This window comes from Lissotriton helveticus, chromosome 9, assembly GCF_964261635.1.
Source record: "Lissotriton helveticus chromosome 9, aLisHel1.1, whole genome shotgun sequence".
NCBI lineage: Eukaryota > Metazoa > Chordata > Amphibia > Caudata > Salamandridae > Lissotriton > Lissotriton helveticus.
The window spans coordinates 125,113,388-125,133,855 of NC_136070.1; the positions used below are offsets into that span (position 1 = coordinate 125,113,388).

Sequence of the window (20,468 nt, forward strand, 5' to 3'; positions counted from 1 at the left end):
AATCCAGATAAGAGTGTTTGCTACCGTTAGACCAGGACCAATTCGGGGGGATATCCCCCGAAGACCTGCCATTCATTACCAGGTAGCCGGCGCTGTAGAGTTTCATCACACAGATCTCACCCAGACCGCAATAGGCTTGATTGGTTGGTTTGATTTGTGTCAAGGCCTCAGTAATGGGGAATAAGAAGGGCCCGTCGGTATCTGCTAAGTCCCCCTGGAATAAGTTGGTGTTAAAATCCCCCGTGACAATGCAGTCTGAGTCGGGGTGTTCCGCAGCTATGTCGCTCATTATTTCCGTTAGGCGTGCCAAGTGATCTTTTTTTGTACGTGTATTGGGGTTGATATATACATTAAAAAGAAGAAGTGGGCGCTGTTTTCGCCACAAATTAATTTTAACCCCGAGTAGCCAGTCTTCCTTGGTACTTAGTCGTGAGATTGGGCCTTTTAGGTTATTTGATATGTATATTGAAAGGCCACCTTTGGCGTGGCCATAGCGGCTGTCCCTGAGTGCGGGTTTCCATAATTCAATATAGCCAATGACAGGAAATCCTTCTGTAGCCCAGGTTTCCTGTAGGGCTATTACGGCATGTTCGCATAGGAAAGAAAAAGTGTCAGGGTGCGTAATTTTCTGGTGGAGGCCGCTAATGTTCCAAGAACATATAAGAAAAATTGGATCAGCTTCTGGAATTGGAGCGGTTGTAGATGGAACTACTGGTGGAGTTGGCGTTGCTTGGGGTTTGTAGTTGTCGGCAGAAAGCTCTACTTCGGAGGGTCAATCTGAGCTTTTGGTTGACAGGATTGCTGGAAGCCATTCCCAGCCTAGACTTGTGTCGACGTTGGAGACCACCGTTGGGGGAATATTATATAGTTCCTCGGATCCTGCCGCGTTTTTTAAGATCGAATACGGTCTGAGATGGGGCGCTGGTCTGGTAGTACCAGCATTTCGAGTAGGTGTCGGCTGGATTAGTAGGGAGGTGGGGTAACCTGGAGTGGAATATGGATACACTCTGATGCCCCAGTCCCGAAAGGTGGTCTTATGGTTCAAAAAGACTCCTGCCCAGCTGGCCGACTTGAGTGACACTAGCGTTACCTCGGACGGTTGGGTGCCTCTTGGTGGGAGAAATTCGATAGATTCTATGTCCTCCGATGCCAGGCCTGCGAACCCTGGGATGCCTTCCACGAGTTTTATTATGTTAGATCTGTTGAGGATATCCTGTCGACCCCTTGATTTATATTCTGGTGCCAGTAGGATGTGAAAGAGTGAGGAATCATTTTTATTCTCTTCTTTGGGTATGCTTGGGGCCGACTTGTTGGTTTTATTAGTAGACAGTCCTGCATCTGTTTTCTGCACCTGTTGCATTGGACAATTAGGAACCTTCAATGAAGGATGACTGGTTTTGTGCACAGTTGTTTTTTGGATGTGAATTGTTTTTGTGAGATTCATTCTTGTTTTTACAGTGTCCAAGCGTGGAGGGGATGTGACCGACATTGGGTTAGATTTTATTAAAGTAACTGTGGGCCCTATTGGACTTGGCTCAGCAGTTTTGGTCATTAAATTTTCCACAGCTATGCTTGATTCTTCAGTTGCCGCTCCCCTAGCTGGTTCGATAAGATCTTGGATACCCCCCAAGGATGGCTGGGTGGCGCTTGCTGGTGAATCCCCTTTTAATTTGGGGACACTGGGACTTGTTAAAGTTGGTGGGACATCCGTCTCACTTATGACTTTCTTATCAATTGCCTTCGCAAAGAGGGGAAAGAAGTCCTGGTATGCGGCATTTGCTTTGGCTCTTGTTTTGTTTGGAGGGTACCAAGGCCACTGGGCTGGCCATTGACCTGGTCACAGGGTTATCCATGCAGGTTGTGTATCCGGTGGAAGCCCCGGCGTTTTCACTCGTCACTTCAGTTCGGTCAGAACCCGTTCTTGCTGGTTGGAGGTGTCCGCTTTTTGGCTGATCGTTTAGCTGGTTTGTGCTTGGTTCTGTGCCACCACTTGGCTTTAAGCCTTTATTAGTAATGGACCATGGGTTAGTAGAGGCTTGGTCCATTACCGATTGTCTTTGCTGTTGCAGACCAGAATTTGTGGATGAGTTACCCCCCTTCAGCGACTTAACTTCCTTTATGACACTGGATAGAAAGTCTGGAAGCGAAGAAAGTGAGTCAATGATTGGGGAGCAACAGCAGACAGACTGTACGAGCTTGGTCGAGGCTTGTGCTCCTAATATTAAGTTGTTCAATTTGTCGAGTTTGTTATCTATCCCTGCCGTGAACAGGGCTAGAGTATTCAAAAGGTCGACCTGCACGTCCAGTTTGTCCGAATGATAATTTAGTGCATTAACTGTTTGTTGAAACGTTAGGAGGAGTTGTGGCCAGACTCCGGTTACTGTTAGGTCTTCTTTGTTAGAGTTAATATTTGGCGTATGATTGGGGGAGTTTTGAGTGTTTTTGAAAAAGAATGACAGATCCGCTAAGAGCTGGTTGTTCGGATCGGTTTTCTTGGCTGTTTCTCGAGGGGATGATATTTTTGCTGCTGGTGGTGAGAATACAGAGTGCTGAGGACTTGACACGACGTTGTCTATGCGCTGGGGACTTAGCGAGACCGGGAGCTGATTTAATGTGTTTATGACTTGGGGTGAATAGGACGTTTGGAAAGTGATATTGCGCACATGGGGATTTTGCACATGAATTTGTGCAAGAGTTGATTGGCAGTGGGGGACCATTGTAGGTTCATTTGACGGGGCGTGCTCTTGTTGAGAGGTAAGTGCAGGGGACTCTGATCTCGGTTTGTGATCTGAAAAGGAACTTGGGTTAGGTTGCAGGTCCACCGGGGAGGACTGGAGCGGGCATACTCCTTGCTTGTCTGTTCCAGCGGTTAAAAGTTGCTGTCCTAATTGCAACTGTGGTTGAAAAATGACTGCGGGGTTTTGTTTAGGGCTTACGTCCCCTGGCCTAGCAGAGATAGAATCGTTGAAAGTTGATCCAAAGATATACACTCCCGGGGGTTGGACAGACCTTTTGGATTTCATTGACCACTGTAATGGGGATAACAGTTGTGGAGGGGGCACGCTTATTTCGGCCAGTTGGTCCGGAGCATCAAGCCTTGCTGCGTCCAGGGGCTGGGACTGTGGATGCGTATCCAACGTGGGTGGTGTTTTCTTAAAGTAGGACAACAGGTTTGAGTGCTTCATGGTTTTTGGCATGTCCGAACTCTTGCCTTTCTGACTTGAGTGGCAGCAGCTGGTTGGAGAAGCTTTTACCGCTGTCACTATTTCCTCGGGACCCAGGAGGGTTGAATGGCTACCCGAATGGGGTTTCTCTTTGGGTGCCGGTTGTTTTGTAATCCTCCGTTTGGGTGCCGCTGTGGTCCTTCTTACCTTCCCCGATCTCATTGCCTCAATTAAATGGAGGTAGGGTAAGCTACCAAGGCTGATAAGAGCCTAAAAGTAGTCCAAAATAGTCAAAAAAAAAAAAAGGGGGTTGCTATAGCCTTAAGTCTCCGATAGCTATGCAATGGCTCTGCTGTTGAAGAGTTGGAAGGGATTTAATAGCCTTGGAGCTCTGGCGGGTGTGGTCAATGTGTTCAGTCTGAGGGTACTGCCAGTTCAACCGGTACAGATCTCTCCGTCTGGGTCCGCTATGCTTGATAGTGCAGTATTCCTTTCCTTTTTGCTCCCTTCCTTTTTGTTCCTTTATGTTCTCCACATCTGTTCTCCACTATCTTCCGTTTTGATTGATCTGATCTTCGGTGGCTGCCCAGCTAGATGATGGGTAGCTAGGTAGCTATTTAAGTGGCACTGTGGCCCTTCACTGGGCGCGCTCAGGTGCTTTGTCTGCGCTTGAGGTACCTTTGGATGTGGCACCCCCACGCCCTTTGCTCACTAACCAACCCCTTCCGCCTAACCCACGGCCGCCCGCCAAGCCGCACACCTCAAGACTGGGCTCAAGACTGAGCTCGGAGTCTGAACACAGATGGAAAGTTGGTGTGTGTCAGGCCGACTCAGCTTGTTAGTGTCCAGAGCTTGCTGGGCTCGCAGCTTGGCTGGCTGTCACTGGGCAGGCTCGGGGGGGGGGGGAAGGACGGCGTGGGGAGCAGCCCCAGAGCTGAAAAGGGCGGCCAGATACCTCACACGGCCGACAGCCAGGCCAGTAGGTGAGGTTGCGCGGGAAAACCGACACAGGGCGCCGCAGGGGGAGCTTGCTCGCCGGGCGGCCTTCTGGAGTAAATCAGGAGTAAATCAGGAGCAACACAAGAGAGACCTGGGGGATACCAGGGTGACTGTACAGGATGTACAGGATGTACAGGGTTGGGGATCTCTCAGCAGCAGGCAGCAGTGGCTCTATGCGACGTGCGTGCGGTTCAGGGCAGAGGGCTTGTATCGCGTTTGCTAGCAGCTCCTACTGCCGGTTATCCAGCCCAGCCCTACCACAGCAGTGGCGGGGCGCCTCTCCACACCCTTACTCCCTCCCACACGCAATTAGCCGACTTACCGGCACACTGCCGCTCTGCTGGAGCCCCCAAACCGGACCTCAATCGACTCCCGGCTCCCGGCTCCCGGCTCCCTACTCCCTGACCGCACAGCTCGCAGCAGCCCAGCTGCACGGCCTCAGCCAGTCTCCGCCCACCTCACACTCACCACGCCTGCCCGTCGGCACGTCCGGGTAACAGCCTGCACCTCTCGTCAATAGGGCGCGGCCTCGGTACTGATTCTTTGCATTAACATCCACAATACAATTCATGGGAAACAGAATTCAGCCTCTGTGCTCTGCATGGCCTGGGAAAAACTCATTTGGGTCACTACAAGCACAGAAGCACCTAAACGACTAATGCGGCTTTGACGCTCATCATCGGTCTGCGATTGGCATTTGGTAACATGTTCTTGGGCATTGCATGAAAATCCTCTCCTTCTAAACCAAGGTGGTCTTATGTAAGCTCTTGGTACCGTCTCCTGCACCAATCTCAGTATGAATGTAACAGGGTGCTTGGACCACTCCTACTAAATGTATTCTATTTCAAATATGGATACCCTCAGGGGTGATAAGCTATGCTATATAAATCTACAAACTAACATTCTCTATCAGAATGCGGTGCTGCTTCTTCAGCTATTTGCTTCTTTGTCTCAGGAACCATCGGCCACTGATCTGAGACATTGTCAGACACATCTTGGATCAACCCATAGGAATATTTCAGTCTCACCATAATTCTATTGGCTGTTTTGTTGTATCCTTCCACCTTCTTTTGAATGGATGAAGGTCTATTTTACATCTGAAAGGTGCACTGTTTATGTCATGCATTCATTGCATACACATTATTTTTTTTAATTGTATTGAACAGTAAGTAGTAGTCTTTGTTTTTTATAATTGTATCACACTGCCTCAGGCATTTTTTAATTGCTTTTCTCAGCGTTCTATAGGTGCACAACTGGTAATGCACATGCTGTATGCTTCCTTATTTGGGCACACCGAGTAAGTACGGAGGCAGTGTAGCGTAACGAAGCATAGCTAGAGGGTGGGCCTACTCAAAGGTGGAGTGCGTGCCTCATCCAGGGTGATCAGGGTAATAAACAGGCAGAAGGAAGAATAGAAACATAGCTTCAGCACACAGTGGAGGTTAGAAGTTTATACAAGATGTCAACCTCATGGACCTGGAAACAATGCAGAAAATATTACGTACATATGGTCCTGGTTTCAAAGCGAAAAGAAAAATAGTTCTATTTAGGGACTCATATGCCTGCAAGAATGACCAGTGATTGGAATCCCATAACGCGCTAGTGTTTGACGTTGTTTGCTTCGGTTTTGGGACCAATTGTAACACTGCTCGCTGGAAGGCCCCTTGTTGGGACTTCAAATTAAAAGATGCACATCAAGCTCTCCTTATGCAATCCTGCATCCCCCAAAATCTAATTCCACAGGGATTCGTGCTAGGTTCTGAGTCCTACTGTTGCATTGTTCACCTAATGAACTCTTGTAAATTTGGGGTGTGGCCTATCCCACTCTATGCCCTTTGACTCTTCACCACCCGTTTTCCTAACAGTTACCATTTTCTGCCTGCTTTTACTTTCGACTCCCATAGAAAACATTTCCAACAGCTTGAATGTGTTTAAAAACTAATCCGTGGAGTAATGTTATTGCTTATGTTAGAACAAACAAATAGTTAATACATATTTTAATATATTATTGACGTGTGTCAGTCTTAACTGTTCTTGTCCTGTGTGTGTTGCCATTTACTTTTTCATTGGATTTTTGTTCATTTAAAACAACTGTATACATATTTTAAAAATAGTTTTGAAGCAGCTAAACGTAGGGGTGGTAATACCTCAATTGCCTTCAAAATATATTAGGAGGTCACATTTATGTCGTTAAAAACCATGTCGTACTGTTTAGTAGAAGAATACATCCTGTGACTGACTGTCTGACTGATAAATATTAGATTTCCAAACAGTTCCCTAAACAGTGTAATCATAAATGAATGGCTTTGCACCAAATAGGAACTAACTTGGGGGCTTGCTAAGCAGAGACCTTACCGGAAGTAGACCCTATCACAGAGATAACGGTATCCGGCGGAGAGGCCAATGCATGACCTTTTAACCCCGGAGGGTCACTGTAACGGAAAGGATGCACGTGACACGTCGACGAGACACTGATGGTCACAAGGCTGTAACTGTGAAATGCATGTTTCTATCTTCAGGGCGTATAATGTTGAAACTATGTATCATAATCGCAAAACTAAATCTTTTTATTTAGTTTATGGTCACGATATAGTGTGACAATTTTAGAAATGTAGACTCTTTTCCCACAGGGCTGCTAATCTCCATTGGACCCTAATTGCGATTACAATTTGTGCAAAAAATACTGCTCATATAACTGCATATAGTTAGGCAGGTGAAACCTGTCGTCATTTGTTAATAGAAAATGCTAGAAGGTCTGAGTTTTGCAGTGCAGAAGGGGAAAGCATGTGGTATTACTGCAATGGGAGGAACTACCACAACTGGCCAGTACCACACCATGCTGTGTCGCTATTTACCGAATATCCCTTCACCTCACAAACTTTCCTTCATATGTACAAAAACGAGTTTCCAGATGCAAACAATTTAGAAAAATTGGTGATGGTAAATATGTCAACACCCAAGACAAAGCCAGGAGTTATTTTCAAATCTGTGAGGTCCAAATGCTATGTATTGCAGAAAAAGTAATGCTAGTTTTTTTTTCTTTTGAGGTTTGAGGTTTGCCGTGCTGAAGGGCTGCTGATGGGAGACGGGAGGAGGAAAAACATGAAGGAGAGTAGGAGGAAAGAAACAAAAGAGACTTGCCTGGTATTAAAGATGTGATAGAACCAACCTTTACATGCCAATGAGAAATATTTACATCAATACATTAAGAATTGAGGATTTTTACTTACAGAGTTTCATCGTTCTTGAACTCCAGTTCTCCATAAGTGTCTTCAAAGTCTTCCCCGCCACCTTTCGCTGTCCCTTCCACTGTCCTAAAGGGGACAATAACTGTGCCACGTGCCCCTGAGGTCCGTAAAACCTTGACTTCCATCACACCAATGCTTTCACTTGCATGGACGACATCGCACTCAAAGGTGAAGATGCCAGCATGGTCATCGTCCAAGATAGTCACTGTGGCAACAAAGGGTGAGACCAAAATGGCTTTGGGATGATGAAGGTTGTTGTGATCCAACCTGTCGTTTGCCTCGGCTACGCGCACATTATTAAGTCTCACAAAGAAATGTTCATCCTCTTCAAAGATATCATCATCAATGACGCCCACAGAGAACTCCTTTTGAGTTTCCCCCGCTTTGAAGACCAACATGCCTTCTGTGAACTCATAATCTGCCCCTGCATTGGCAGAGCCATCCTCAGTTTTGTAGTCCACATAAACTGTTTTGGAAATATCACCACCTTTGCGAACCACAGTTAACATGACAGCACCACAGTTTTCCAGGCATTGGTAAGAGCAAGGATCAAAAAAGATCTTTGACACAAATTCTTCAGGTTGATCGGTCTGCACTTCGTGCAAACTCAAGCTCTTCTTTGCTTGCTCAGCTGCGTGCTTTTTTAAGATATTGCCTGCTCCAGTCATCATTCTTGTAGCCTGGATTCGGTAGAAAGCTCTGCTCTTTTGTTGGTGTGATAACGCATAATAGTTTGCCATTTCTACAAGCTGGTCCAAGTCTTTTTCAGGGTGTTTTTGTTTTAGGTCCTTCAAAATCCGAATCATTTCTCTGCGAGACTCATCCACCTCTTTCCCTTCCATATTTACAAGACTGCCATCTAGAAAGTGTGAATTCATCATTTTACCATCCATCTCAATGCCTTTGGGATGTTCACCTTCTGTCTCTATCATTATCCCTCTGTGTTTGTCAGTTCTGTACTTTTTGTGCATGTACTTGTAGAAAAGTAACCGCCTGTCTGCTACCCAGGCCAGGAAAACACAAACTGGGAAAAAGAAAAGGGTCACTAAGCCTTCCCAAACCTGGACCACCCCTGGTGAGAAGACTGCAAGAATCATGTACAACCATATATAGGCAAAAATGCTCCACGCCGCTGTCACAAAGAAGACCCTCAGGTGTTTGATCTTCCTGGCTTCCCCATCAGGAATGACATAAACACAGATTGCCAGAATGATGAACATATTAAAAGCTGCACTACCAACAATGGTGGAAGGTCCCAAATCTCCGGCCACAAATCCATGGCCGCACACTTCAATCAATGACAGAAGAATCTCTGGAGCAGAAGATCCCAGAGCCATTAAAGTCAGGTTGGATACAGTTTCGTTCCAGACCCGGATAGTTGTTGTAGTTGTCTCTCCATTTGGTTTTTTCATTGTGATCTCTCTCTCCTGGGATGTGATGACCTCTATTGATGCCATGAAACGGTCTGCAATAATCGACACCCCAAGGAACATGTATATCATGGCCACAAAGTAGACGATCACCCTTGCAATTTTGTCCCCCAGCGACGGATTCTCGGGGTACCATATTGGCAAAATGACGCCTGGTTTGCATTCGTCCGTTCCTGTACATGTTCTGTTTGGTTCTGTGCTGTGCTGCTCCCCAGTTGCACCAGCATCTACGCACAGACCTTGTAAAAACAGTACAAATGTAACCAGGCCAAAGTGGAGAAAGGCCAGTGGAAGGGAGTGCAACCGTAACCACGCCATACAAAGGCGTATTCTTCACGCTTTCCGTAGCTGCAATGGTTGTTGTAGCCAGGACAAGAATCTAGAAAAGAAAAAAAAAGTTGTTAGACAAAACAGAATACATGAAAGAACTAAGATATAAATGATCTGTATACTTGTAGGTGTGAATGTAGGGGGATTCGAACGCAACGCCATTAGGACATACTCTTCGGATCCTTCACTCATGAACTTTTTAGATGCAAAAATAATTCAAGAACGTTGCAGCAACCTCGGTACAAAACTAGGTGCAATTTCTCACTACATAGCCATACGGTGTAGCTAAAACTTCATATCCCTCTTAAGTCAAGCAAAAGTTTCAAAGTCAATTGGTCATGTTATGTAGACAGCATATGTTACCTCTATTCGAAAAAGATCAGCCAAGAAAGGTTATGATATATGTGAAATCCATTCAAAATGGGTGTTTTTGGTTGAAGATGCCTCACTCTTAACCTGTCAGAGCAATGTTCAGGGAAGGACGAGTTTATGTTTTAAAAGATCATCTGATTGGAGACACTGGCCACTATGATTCCTCAGGAAGGGCCTTCTTTCGTGAATACTCTGAGCAGGTATGGACCGATGAGCAGAAACTCTGTACCTATGACTTGTAAGTTCCTCCTTCCTCTTTTTCACATATAAAGCATCCTTCCATCTAAAGACAAATTTTTCACGACACTTTCTAAAAATGGGAGCATTTAAGGCCCTTTGCCACTCATTGCACTCCTGAAGTGTACATTGAGGAGTGCAGTGAGTGTGAGAAACAGCGTTGCCAGTAATTAAAATAACCACAAACTTTGTGGTTCACCACACTGGCAATGCCACCGCCGCTGCCACTGCCACTTCTGGTGTAACATCCAGTAGTTACCCATTTCAAGCACAGATTTCCCTAGAGTACTCAGTGAGGGGGTCCTTCTGTGAGTAAGGCGTCACGTGGTTTGGTGTGAAGTTTTATTTCTTCTATGGTGGTGTCCAAAGGGGGGCGTGGCGGCGCAAGGCCAGCCTTCAAACCTGTGTCAAATGTGTTTTTGGGTCTTCACTGTGAGATGCAAATTAGTGGTTGGGTAGTCATCTGACCCTGGGCTAAGGGATGCCAACCATGCCAATGTAGACCCTCGCCGCTAAAAGTGCAGGTTTTTGGGGTGCATTGTGAGTTGTTGGTCCCTCTCGTCTTGGAGTTCTGTATCTAGGAGCAGATGCAACTTTTTGCACATATAATATCAAGTTACATGCACAAAAAGATGTAAAAATCGACTCTTAAAAAGCCTGTTCTCTCTAACAGGAATTTCCCTTTAAATCCTCAGATTTAAAAAAGTGATTAGAATATATGTGAATTAATTGTTCAACAGCAAGTGAAACACGGGTGCTACTTTCAATCCACCCCGCGGTTCCATTTTGCACCGTGTAAAATGAGTGTGGCTGTTCTCGTGCATAATAAGATGCAGAGATGTTTTGTTCTGTTCCATTGCCTGGATCTCCCCCATGGTAAGTACATGCCACTTAGGTCTGACCCGCTGTGGGTGACAACCAATTACAGAATCCTGCTTTAATCTGATAACAGCACCTGCTGTTCGCCCTTCTGGCTTCATTACCGCCTGTGACTTTCCATGCACACGACTCTGGGTCTCACTTGCCGGTTGTCTGATGAAAAGCCGCCGACCAAAATGGCGCTTCATTTTCTTTGGACTGCTAAATAATGCCATTCGGATACCTTCTGTGCGAGCTCGGATTCGAAAGGGGATTCAGTCTATGGAGAAGGTGGAAAAAGAATGCTCATTCCACAGAGCTTTCAGGAATTCCGGGAAATTATCATTATACAGCGAGTTTATTTCTAAAGTTTCCTGAAAATCGATTTTACTGACTCGCAAGGGTTTTACAAATTCTGTCGATTTCCACTGAGCTTTTTTTCTTCTTTGGCTTGGCATGACAACCGCAGGCGCTACATTGACCTCAAGGTGGCAGAAGGCGCTACAACTGTCAATAGGAGGCGGAGCTCCTGCTGAGATTCCATACCGGAACGTTCAGGGCGGTGCTTAATTTGTAATAATATAAGTACCAGGGCCCAAATCAAGAGGCCTTTGGAACAGGCATCAAAAAAAACACTGCCAAAGACAGCACCAGTACAACCAACAACCGTAACACCCCTACATTTGTGACAATTTAGACGATCTCAGGCTCCCAAAGCTATAAAAATGGGAGGAGCCTAGCTCGCGCCCGTGATGGTCGCCCTTTAGCTCGGCTCCCGCAGCCCTCCATCCTGACTGCCTATCCTGTCTTTTATCCTGTCCCGGGACGGCACACTTTTGGGGAATTGGAAACATTACGGCTTGTTTGTACGTACCATCTGACCCCGGGGTCTCGACGTGCAGTGGCTCCGGAGTTCTGGCCTCCGAGAGATCGGGGCCTCTGCGAGACTTGGACCGGGACCTGGCCGGTGGGATCCGCCGGCTCTCGGCCCCGGCCGGGAGCGAGAACCAGTGTTGGGAGCCGATGTACGAAGATCCCGGCGATCCTGACCCGGACCTGCCCTGGTGGTCGTGTGGCCGACGTGGGTGAGAAGCCCCGGGACCTGATTCTGAGAGGGGGTCCCCCCGCCGCTGCTTTGTCCGGCGGCCCTGGTCCTCGGGGCCCGGACTCCGCTTGTTCGGGGCACCGGTGCTGGTGCGGGCGGAGACCCGTTTTGGGCGGACATCCTTTTGGCATCGAAGCCGCCCTTGCTGGGACCCCCGGCGCTTGTAAAGTCCTACATTTGAGAACTGTTATTTCCGGGGGTCCTCGTGGGCGGCGATTGGGCTGATTCACGAAATGGCGGCCGGCCCTCTGGAACGAGAGTCACCCTGTGGCGGCGGGCCCGAGTTGCCTGATTGTGTGGGGATCGGATCTGGTGGGCGTGAGCCGACAGTCAGAGATATCCTGGAAGCCCTCAGATCCCTGCACGCTTCCCTGGCCCTGGGCGTCTCGGTGGGTCCGCCACGATCCGCCGCCATTTTGGGCGGCCGTTTCTTCTTGTCGCCCTCTTGTTTCGATGCCTCCATTGCCTCACCCCCCTCGATTGACCTGAGTGTCTCCACCACTGATCGAAGATCGTGTAGTGTGCTGGTGACTATGGGGCGCCCTGCTTTTCAAGGTTCGGACCGCGGGGACTCGGATGCTGTACTGCGACCCTGTTCGACATTGTTGCCTGGAATTATGGATGGACTTCCTCCTGCGCCTGCTTCGATGACTTTGCCTGTGTTTAACATTGGGACCACCTCGCCCGCTCCAGTAGCGCAACAGAACTCCTGTTTCTCATGGCTCGTGCTTCGATTGTTGATGCATCAATACTGTCAGTTTGGACTACTGCTCACTTGTCGATCTATCTACCCCCCACGTAACTATGCTAGTCACCATCCCACTCGATTATATGCTGATTTCGTATTTAGTGTGTGGTTGTACAATGCCATGTGGTGGGTGGGGTTTGTCGCTCGGAAGGGCTGGGGGTGAAATGTACGACTTCTGCTGATTCCCGGTATGAGATTTCGTTGCACAATTGTCTCTGATCGTAGAGGGGTGGGAGGTCCCCTTCTCCTAATATTTTGTGGTGCGTGATGGGGTGTCGTCCTGGTCTGTTTTTGATTGTACTTGTCGGGTTGGGCGGAGGGCTGTGGCCTACCGTTTGTATTATAGTTATTCTGCTCCTCCCTCCTGTTTTCTTTCTCCGCTTTTGTGGCTTTTTTGTCTCGTTTTTCTTTCTTTTTTCTTGCTATATTTCGGGTTCTGGTTTAGGGCGACAGGCACGCTGTTTGAAGGGTAGGCCTTCTACAGGGGTGCAGGGTGGGACGGGTGGGTTGGGTTCTATTTTTTGTTTGTCTCTGGTTCTATGGCCCTTTTGTATCTCTTTTTCGTGAGGCCGCGTCTGTCCCGACCTCCTATGGTGTGTTTCGGGTGGGGGTATGGCATCGTTACTCCTCCTGCTACATTTCGGCTGTCCTTTCATCCGATTGCCATGCCCCACTTGGGCCGCTAATCCTTTTGTCTCCTGTCCTCCCACCACGGGGAGCCGTGTCGGCGTGTCTTTTACTTTCTTTTTTCATATTTCCTTATCCCCTTTTATTGTTTGGTTTTTTTCCCGCCATTTTCTTTTCCCTTCCTTTTCCCCCCCCTACCTAGTCCCCCTTCCCTTTTTCCTTCCTGCGTCCCAGAGGGTACTGTGACGGGCGGGTTTTCATGCATTGTCTTCCGATCCCTCTGTTTTGGCTTGGTAGTGTCCCGGGTGGTGGGCGTGTTACGAGGATAAGGCTCAGGGGCTGACTGTATCTCACATATCCTGATTTCTTGACTGCATTGTGTTGTCCCCCTGATATTCTGCCCCATGCCCCCTTCTTAATGTTGAGGTTGATTACGGGATGTCGGATGCCTCCGTATTGCAAGTGTGCCTGTCATATGTCCTCTCCCCTTATTGTAAAATTAAGTCTTATTTACTCCTGTGTTTTAGCCCTTTAGTTTCTGTATTTCTTCTCCCCTATTGCGATTGTACGGCCTCTGCTTTGTATTGATTGATTATGTACTATTTGCCTGATGACTCCTGACTGTTTTGTACAGGCTGGCTTGGTTGTGGGCCTCGATTTGTTTTCTTTTGATATCAATAAAGGTTTTCAAAAAAAAAAAAAAAAAGCTAGAAAAATGGTTTGGTGTGGCAGGTAGTAGTCATTTGTAATACAGATTGAAATATTAACCCCTTCGGCACTGCGCACATTTTCACCCTGTGCGGGCGATTTAAATAGTGGGCCGTCCTCGGCACACACCCACCGTGACACATGACGGCGAGGGGCCGTCATGCGCACTGAAGGGGTTAAACAACTGATGTTTGCTAATCTCTAAATTAGACAAACAGCGCCACCATTTGGCAGGTTGTCATAGGTGCTAGTGTTGACAATTAAGTGCGGGTGCTGAGCACCGGAAACAACTAGTTCAAATTAAGCATTGGTTGAGGGTAAGATTGCTATTTGTCCAAAAATGTGCTCCTTAGCGGACTTTTTTCTGAAACAAGTAGAAAATTGAACGTTTGTGCTATCTGTAAACACCATAGCCCTCAATAAGCGCAAAGTAAGCAAGTAGTCTTGTTTAAGGCCAGGTGATACTGCCTGAGTGATTATCTAAAAGAACTCCAACCCACCACGTCGGCCATGTTGGTGCCTGCTCAGCCCTTTACAGTCTAGGATCCACAGAACTGCTAAGGGGTAATGCCCCTCCAGAGTGTCTGTGTTAGCTTGGATTCATGCTCTAGCGAGGAGACCTGTATGGCCCTCTTGTGGGATGTGGAATTGCCCCCAGACCGCCACACAAGGTGGACGCGCCATTGTCTCCTCTTGCACCATACAGTATAAGATAAGAAAAATTCTGGGTTTACGCTTATGTAAGTTAACATCTAAATGTCTTTACCTTTAAAAGTCATTGTTATTTAAGGGTGAATTAAATGAAAAGAGCAAAGAAATTAATGTTCTCAGATAGAATTTGGCAGATAGGGCATGTTGCATGCCGCGGCTCAGCAAAGGTTCTGTGCCTTCACTGGAGCCACCATGGCACCAGATTCTCTGACGGCTTGGAGATCTTCACCAGGCAGGTGTAGATATCTCAATACGGCAGGCTGAATTTCTCCCAGGGCAGTGGAGGACACACCTCCTCTTCCCCAGAGAACAAAGGACAGCACACCAGGGTCAATCAAACAATCAATCATTCAATCATTTACCAAGCGCACTGCTCACCCATGAGTGTCTCAAGGAGCAGGTCTTGAGGAGTCTCCTGAAAGTCACCAGGTCTTACTGATCCCCTCAATTTATAGTTTGCAACAACTGTGCAAGGGATCACCATAACCATTACGCTCTTACGTGGTGTTTATAGTCACTGTAGTGAAGCAGTCTTTTTATTTTGCAAAATTCCAGTTTCCTTACCTAACTACAGGCTGTCAGGCGCCAGCTTATCTTACTTTGGGCAACAAGCCAATCACTCCTGACCGATGGCATTTGGATATAATTTATAAAGATCTTTTTTTGCACAAAATCAGCATCTAAGGTTTCTTAGAGGACTCTCTTCAATGAGCATCTGCTGCTGCTTTACAGTAAATCCTACAGTTTCGCAGCCACGTCACAGCAATCCCAGGTTCTGTGCCGTCCTAGCCTGTTTCTCAAATGTTGTATAAATGTAGAACACCATCCCACACCTTTTTTCTTGCACTTCTCTTGCCTCTGTGTGTCCCCACTCTTTGACCCCTGCCTGCCACACTGCCATGACGCATTGATTGCTTTTCCTTTTGTCCCAGGCCCCAGACTGATCTCTGTTTTTCCTGCATTCCCGCCTGTGCTTTGCTGGCAGAACGCTCTGCTGGTGGTCTGTTGACATCAGTGCTGCTTGTGCTAGTGGTGATCCCCCCTAGGATGGTTTGGAAAGGATCTGTGAGCTGTATTTGTAGAAGTCCTGGTATTGGTATCAGCCCCTGAGTGCAGGGTGACACCGACACTCGAATGTGGTGGGCTGACAGCGATCTGAGCCCATGCCGACAAGGCCAGATCCACCTCAACTGCCCTTACGCTGTGCCCTCAGCACCGCTGCTGCCTGTGCTGGAGTTTGTTGTGTTCTGGCGTGTGTTGTATTATCGCAGATCTCGGTATATACTGGTGATTTTAGGCTTTTGATTTTCAGATATTTGTTTTTTTATATGAATGTGCCTTCCCAATTACCACTCCTACTGCTGACTACTCCATTCCTACTTCTCTAAATAATAATGACAACAAAAGAACAAAAACAATAACTAATAATAATAAGACATTATTACTAGTAGTAGAATTATTATTATTACCATCGACAGCTCCTCTGTTATGGTGGAGGAGCGCCCCTCACCATCACAGATGCAAAACTTGTATAATGAAATGATAATAACACAGGTTAATTATCATTTTATTTTACTTCATAGGGCCGAGTCTGGGGGTGGGGCCATCATGATGACAGGAATAGGAGGAGCGGTGGGCACTGCTTCTCAGTGTTCATGTGGGTTTGGCCGGTCGTCCTAGGACGGTCAAACCGACATGCGCACTGAGATGTCTCCAAACCAAGCTGTGTCGCCGGGTTGGAAACATCAGGCACAGGCTCCCATTCCCTGTGGGAGCACAAATCCAGGGCTCTCAGGCCAATCCCGGCCCTCCTCTAATGCTGTCAGCAGCATGAGAGCAAGGTCTGGATTGGCCATAGGGGTGTCTAGGAGCCTCAACCTATGCTGCAGAGGAGTAGAAGAGCAGCGATGTAGTGCACAGCAGGTATGTTTTTTTCCCCATCTGCTGTTGTTGTTGTCTGCCTCCCCTGCGCCGCCCTGCCCCACCACTTTTCCATGACACCAGCTGCTCCTGATTATTAATAATAATAATAATAATAATAATAATTGCAGTAATAATGATAATTATGGTAATAATACTACTAATAATTATTAGTAGTAGTGGTATTATTACTGCTATCAATATTAATATTAACTTTGATAATAATATTAATAAAGTATCGTTAGTAGCAGTGGTATTACTAATAGCAATAAGACTAACAGTAGTAATGATAGTGATGGTTCTACTACTATTACTAATAATAATACTAATAGGTCTAATAATATAATTATAAATGTTAGTATTATTATTTGTATTAATGTTATTATGTTAATGTTATTATATTTACCATTGTCACTGTTATTATTAACGCTATTACTGTTAATAATAAGAAAAACTATTAATATAATATTAATACATATTAACATATTAACATAATCTCTGATAATAATACTAATCATCATACTCATAACAGTTGCGCTATCTCTAAACGCCATAGATACAGTGGTTACAATTACCCAGATTCACATGATATAACACAGAGACAAAAATATAATCAATCCTCAGTCTTGGTTTTGGTCAGATCCACAGCTTCATTGCGCTGGTCATAGCGCGGACTTGGATATCAAAGGAACCTCCTAGTGTCATGTGTTTAGAGAGTCCTGCACATCGGCATCACTGTCATGATTTAGATATTGATGAATATCTGTATTGTATCTATATCTCTGCTTGTATTCAATGGTTAATTTATGCCCAGATACTTATGAAATGATATATGTATAACAAGAAATGATTTTTCTTTGTTTTTTCTCTTTCTTGCAATAAATAAAAAGATATAACACAATCACAACATCAATCCTCAGTCTAGGTTTTGGTTCCGTCTAAAGCGTCACGTGAGGACGTCAGATCCACAGCTTCATTGCCTTCAGGATGCTTTTAGATCCACACTTGGATATCGTTTGCTACATTTGCACTGGTGAAATATTCAAAGCAACTTCACGTTTTGGTCTTATAGCTGATTGCAGGCTAGTGGAGGTGGTGCCAATGCAGTTTGCTGGATCTCAAACATCTGTATTGTGACAGAGTCAAACTAGAGAAAATACATAAGGAATCCATTGCAGAGAACATACAACACATCAGGAGTAAAGTAGAAATGATCTGTTTTGATGAATTTATAACAAAAAACTCTTCTTTGAGTCACTTTCATTATGACAGTGGAGCAACTGGATGTTGAACTGTTTCTGGGGCTTCTGTAGTTGGAAAAGAAACATACTGATGTGGCCTCGAACTTAGGCCATTGTTTCCAATTTGAAAAAAGTTTTCGCTCTGTTTCCCATTAGTCAAGGATATTTAACAATAGTTCAGGATCAGTTGCCTTGGCTTTGTGTGCTGGTGCAACACTCTAGTTTGGGACAAAACGGTTTGTCTCATTGTCTCATATACAAGTAGCTAAATAGATTTTCTGATTTATCTTTTGCAATTGTGCACAATTTTGCATAATTTGGATGCGTAATGATAAAAACTCACCATGCTCGTCCCCTCTGTTGTAACAATCAACTTGATTGTATCAAACAGGTGTCCTTGCAATCCAGACCATTACTTATACCCTTCAATTTTACTCCTGTCTGTAAATTAGCAGTCAAACAAGGAAGATGGGGAACTAGGAGCTAATAAAGGTCCAACCCAGGCTCCATACAATAATATCAATCCCAAAATAGGATTGCTGTTGCTAATGAGACACATGTAGTGTCTGTCAAGAGAAGACGGAAGAATAGGTATCTAGGTACTTTGCTGTTTAACAGGAGACAGTCAAAAGTTATGTCGCTTGTTGCCCTCATACACCCCAAGGTATGTACAAGCTTCATCAGGCCGTGCTCCTCATTGGGCCAGTGCTGCAATGCCCTATGGGTCCCCCGAAGGGTCACTTTAGCGGAGATCTTTTTATTCCGCCATTTGATGAGTGAGGATGTGAGTTCTAACTGGGGTTGTGAATAGTGAGTGTGAGATGGGATCTTAAAACTGGCTAAGGGATATCCTGAACCTTTTAAATATGCTGGTTAACCTGTCAGAGTTAAAAAACATGTAGGTTGTTGTTACTAGTGGGGTAATAATGGCTCCTAGTAACTAGAATGTCGACATGTTTCGCGCCTGAAAGTGGTCAGAAAGATCCTTGGCACTTCATCAGGACCAGAACATTTGTTTAAAAATAAAAAGTTCTAGTTGAGTTAACCCCAATTGTGATTGATGATTGAGCAGCCCCCCTGTGTTTTGTTGAGGGTGTTACCTGCTCGTGATAATTATCACCGTTGGTTCGACCTAGAGAGCTACTTTTTATAGATAATAGGCTTCATAGGCTATCGCACCGTCACCGTTACGGGGTTTTTGCCCGCTATGCGAGCTTGCTGCACCTACCCTCGACCATGCATGCCTGAATGATGGCTGTGAGGCTTACCTGTAAATTAGCAGTGGCTGATTCCCAAAAAAGTGTACAAGTACGTGCAGAGATTTACACATCTGCGACAACATACGTTTACACTTTTTAATAATTAACATAGATTTCCAGAAGTACGCCTTCAAAGCCCTACCAAACACGTTTTTTTGTATGTCGAAACATAGTAAGCTTGCCTCTAAAATATTATATCCAAAATACTGAATACCAAAATATCATCAAGGTAAATATATACAGGTAACTAGATATAGGCAACTATGCATTAATGTACCTTGAAATACATATATTGTCAAGGTACATAGATATGAAGTTAAGAATTGCAAATTTTTACTTACCAGCAAATAATTACCATGACACTATTGTAATAGTCCATAGTTTTGCAGGATGATATTGGCCCATATTATTCTGGTAGTAAACTGGAGGGTCACAGCCATACTCCTGGGAAATTATTTGACTTTTTTAGTATTAGACATTTTTCCAATGCATACTTACCTGCACAAGGTAGTGGTTGCAGCCCCTGGTCCTCCTCCCACTGGCCTCCCTCACTTGGTGTCCCTCCGATCCCCGTCCCTAAGGTCAAAACCCTTGGTATTTTTTTGAATTCTTCACTTTCTGTTCACTCACAGGTCAACTCAGTTGTTTCCTCCAGTTTTTTTTCCCTCAGAACCATTAGGAAGATCTCTCGCTTTTTCTCTCTACCCGCTCTAAAGATCATAGTGATGGCTATGGTGCTCTCGCGCCTTGATTATGGCAATATCATCTACAACGGCGCCCCAGCCTATGCCATTCGCCGTCTGCAGCTAGTGCAGAACCAGGCTGCCCGCCTGATCCATGGCCTGCCTAAATTCCATCGCGTTACTCCTTTACTGCAGGCCCTGCACTGGCTGCCGGTGAAAGAACGAGCCTTGTTTAAGCTTGGCTATACCACCTTTCAGGCCAAAATGGGCACCGCTCCGGAGTTCATTTGCTCCGCCATCAAGCCCTACACGCCGGGCAGAGAGCTTCGTTCCTCTCATCAGGCCTTGTTAACTATCCCCCGTTTCAGAAAGAAAAAGGCAGGCGGAACAAAATTCGCAGTTCTCGCTCCTGCGTTCTGGAACTCTCTCCCGACGGAACTCCGTGGGACACCCTCCTACACTGAGTTCCGGAAAGGTCTAAAAACTCTGCTCTTTTCTCGAGCTTATAATGCTTAGCCCCCCTCTGCTCCTGTTGGCCTCTCTACAACTCAAAAGCGCCAAGAAACCGCGTGGTAAAAGTGCGCTATAGAAATGCTTTTAAATTCAAATTCAAATACAATAAAATTCTGACGTGTCATTGCAAATTTTTTCCTCCAACAGGAAATATGTTTTTCCTGCGCAAAAACCCTTTTTTCTAAGCCCTATCAATTTGGGAGTGTTTGATGTTCCTTATCCCTTGAAGGGAATGTACTCCAACCTTTGGCCAGAGCAAATCTACGACCATTTCCAGGTGGGAAAGTGTCAGAAAGCAGTGTGTAGTGACATCTT

At 45.8% G+C, this 20,468-nt stretch overlaps 1 protein-coding gene across 4 annotated transcripts in view; it reads right to left on the bottom strand.

Annotated features, from left to right (window-relative positions):
* The window catches only part of SLC8A3 (solute carrier family 8 member A3), a 501,924-nt gene that overhangs the window by 356,820 nt on the left and 124,636 nt on the right, over positions 1-20,468 (bottom strand). For all 4 annotated transcript variants that reach the window (XM_078659608.1, XM_078659610.1, XM_078659609.1 and 1 more), the window contains exon 2: positions 7,394-9,220. In XM_078659608.1, coding sequence (XP_078515734.1) covers positions 7,394-9,159 — 1,766 coding nt within the window. In that variant the 5' untranslated portion in view covers positions 9,160-9,220. The remainder of the gene's footprint in view (positions 1-7,393; positions 9,221-20,468) is intronic.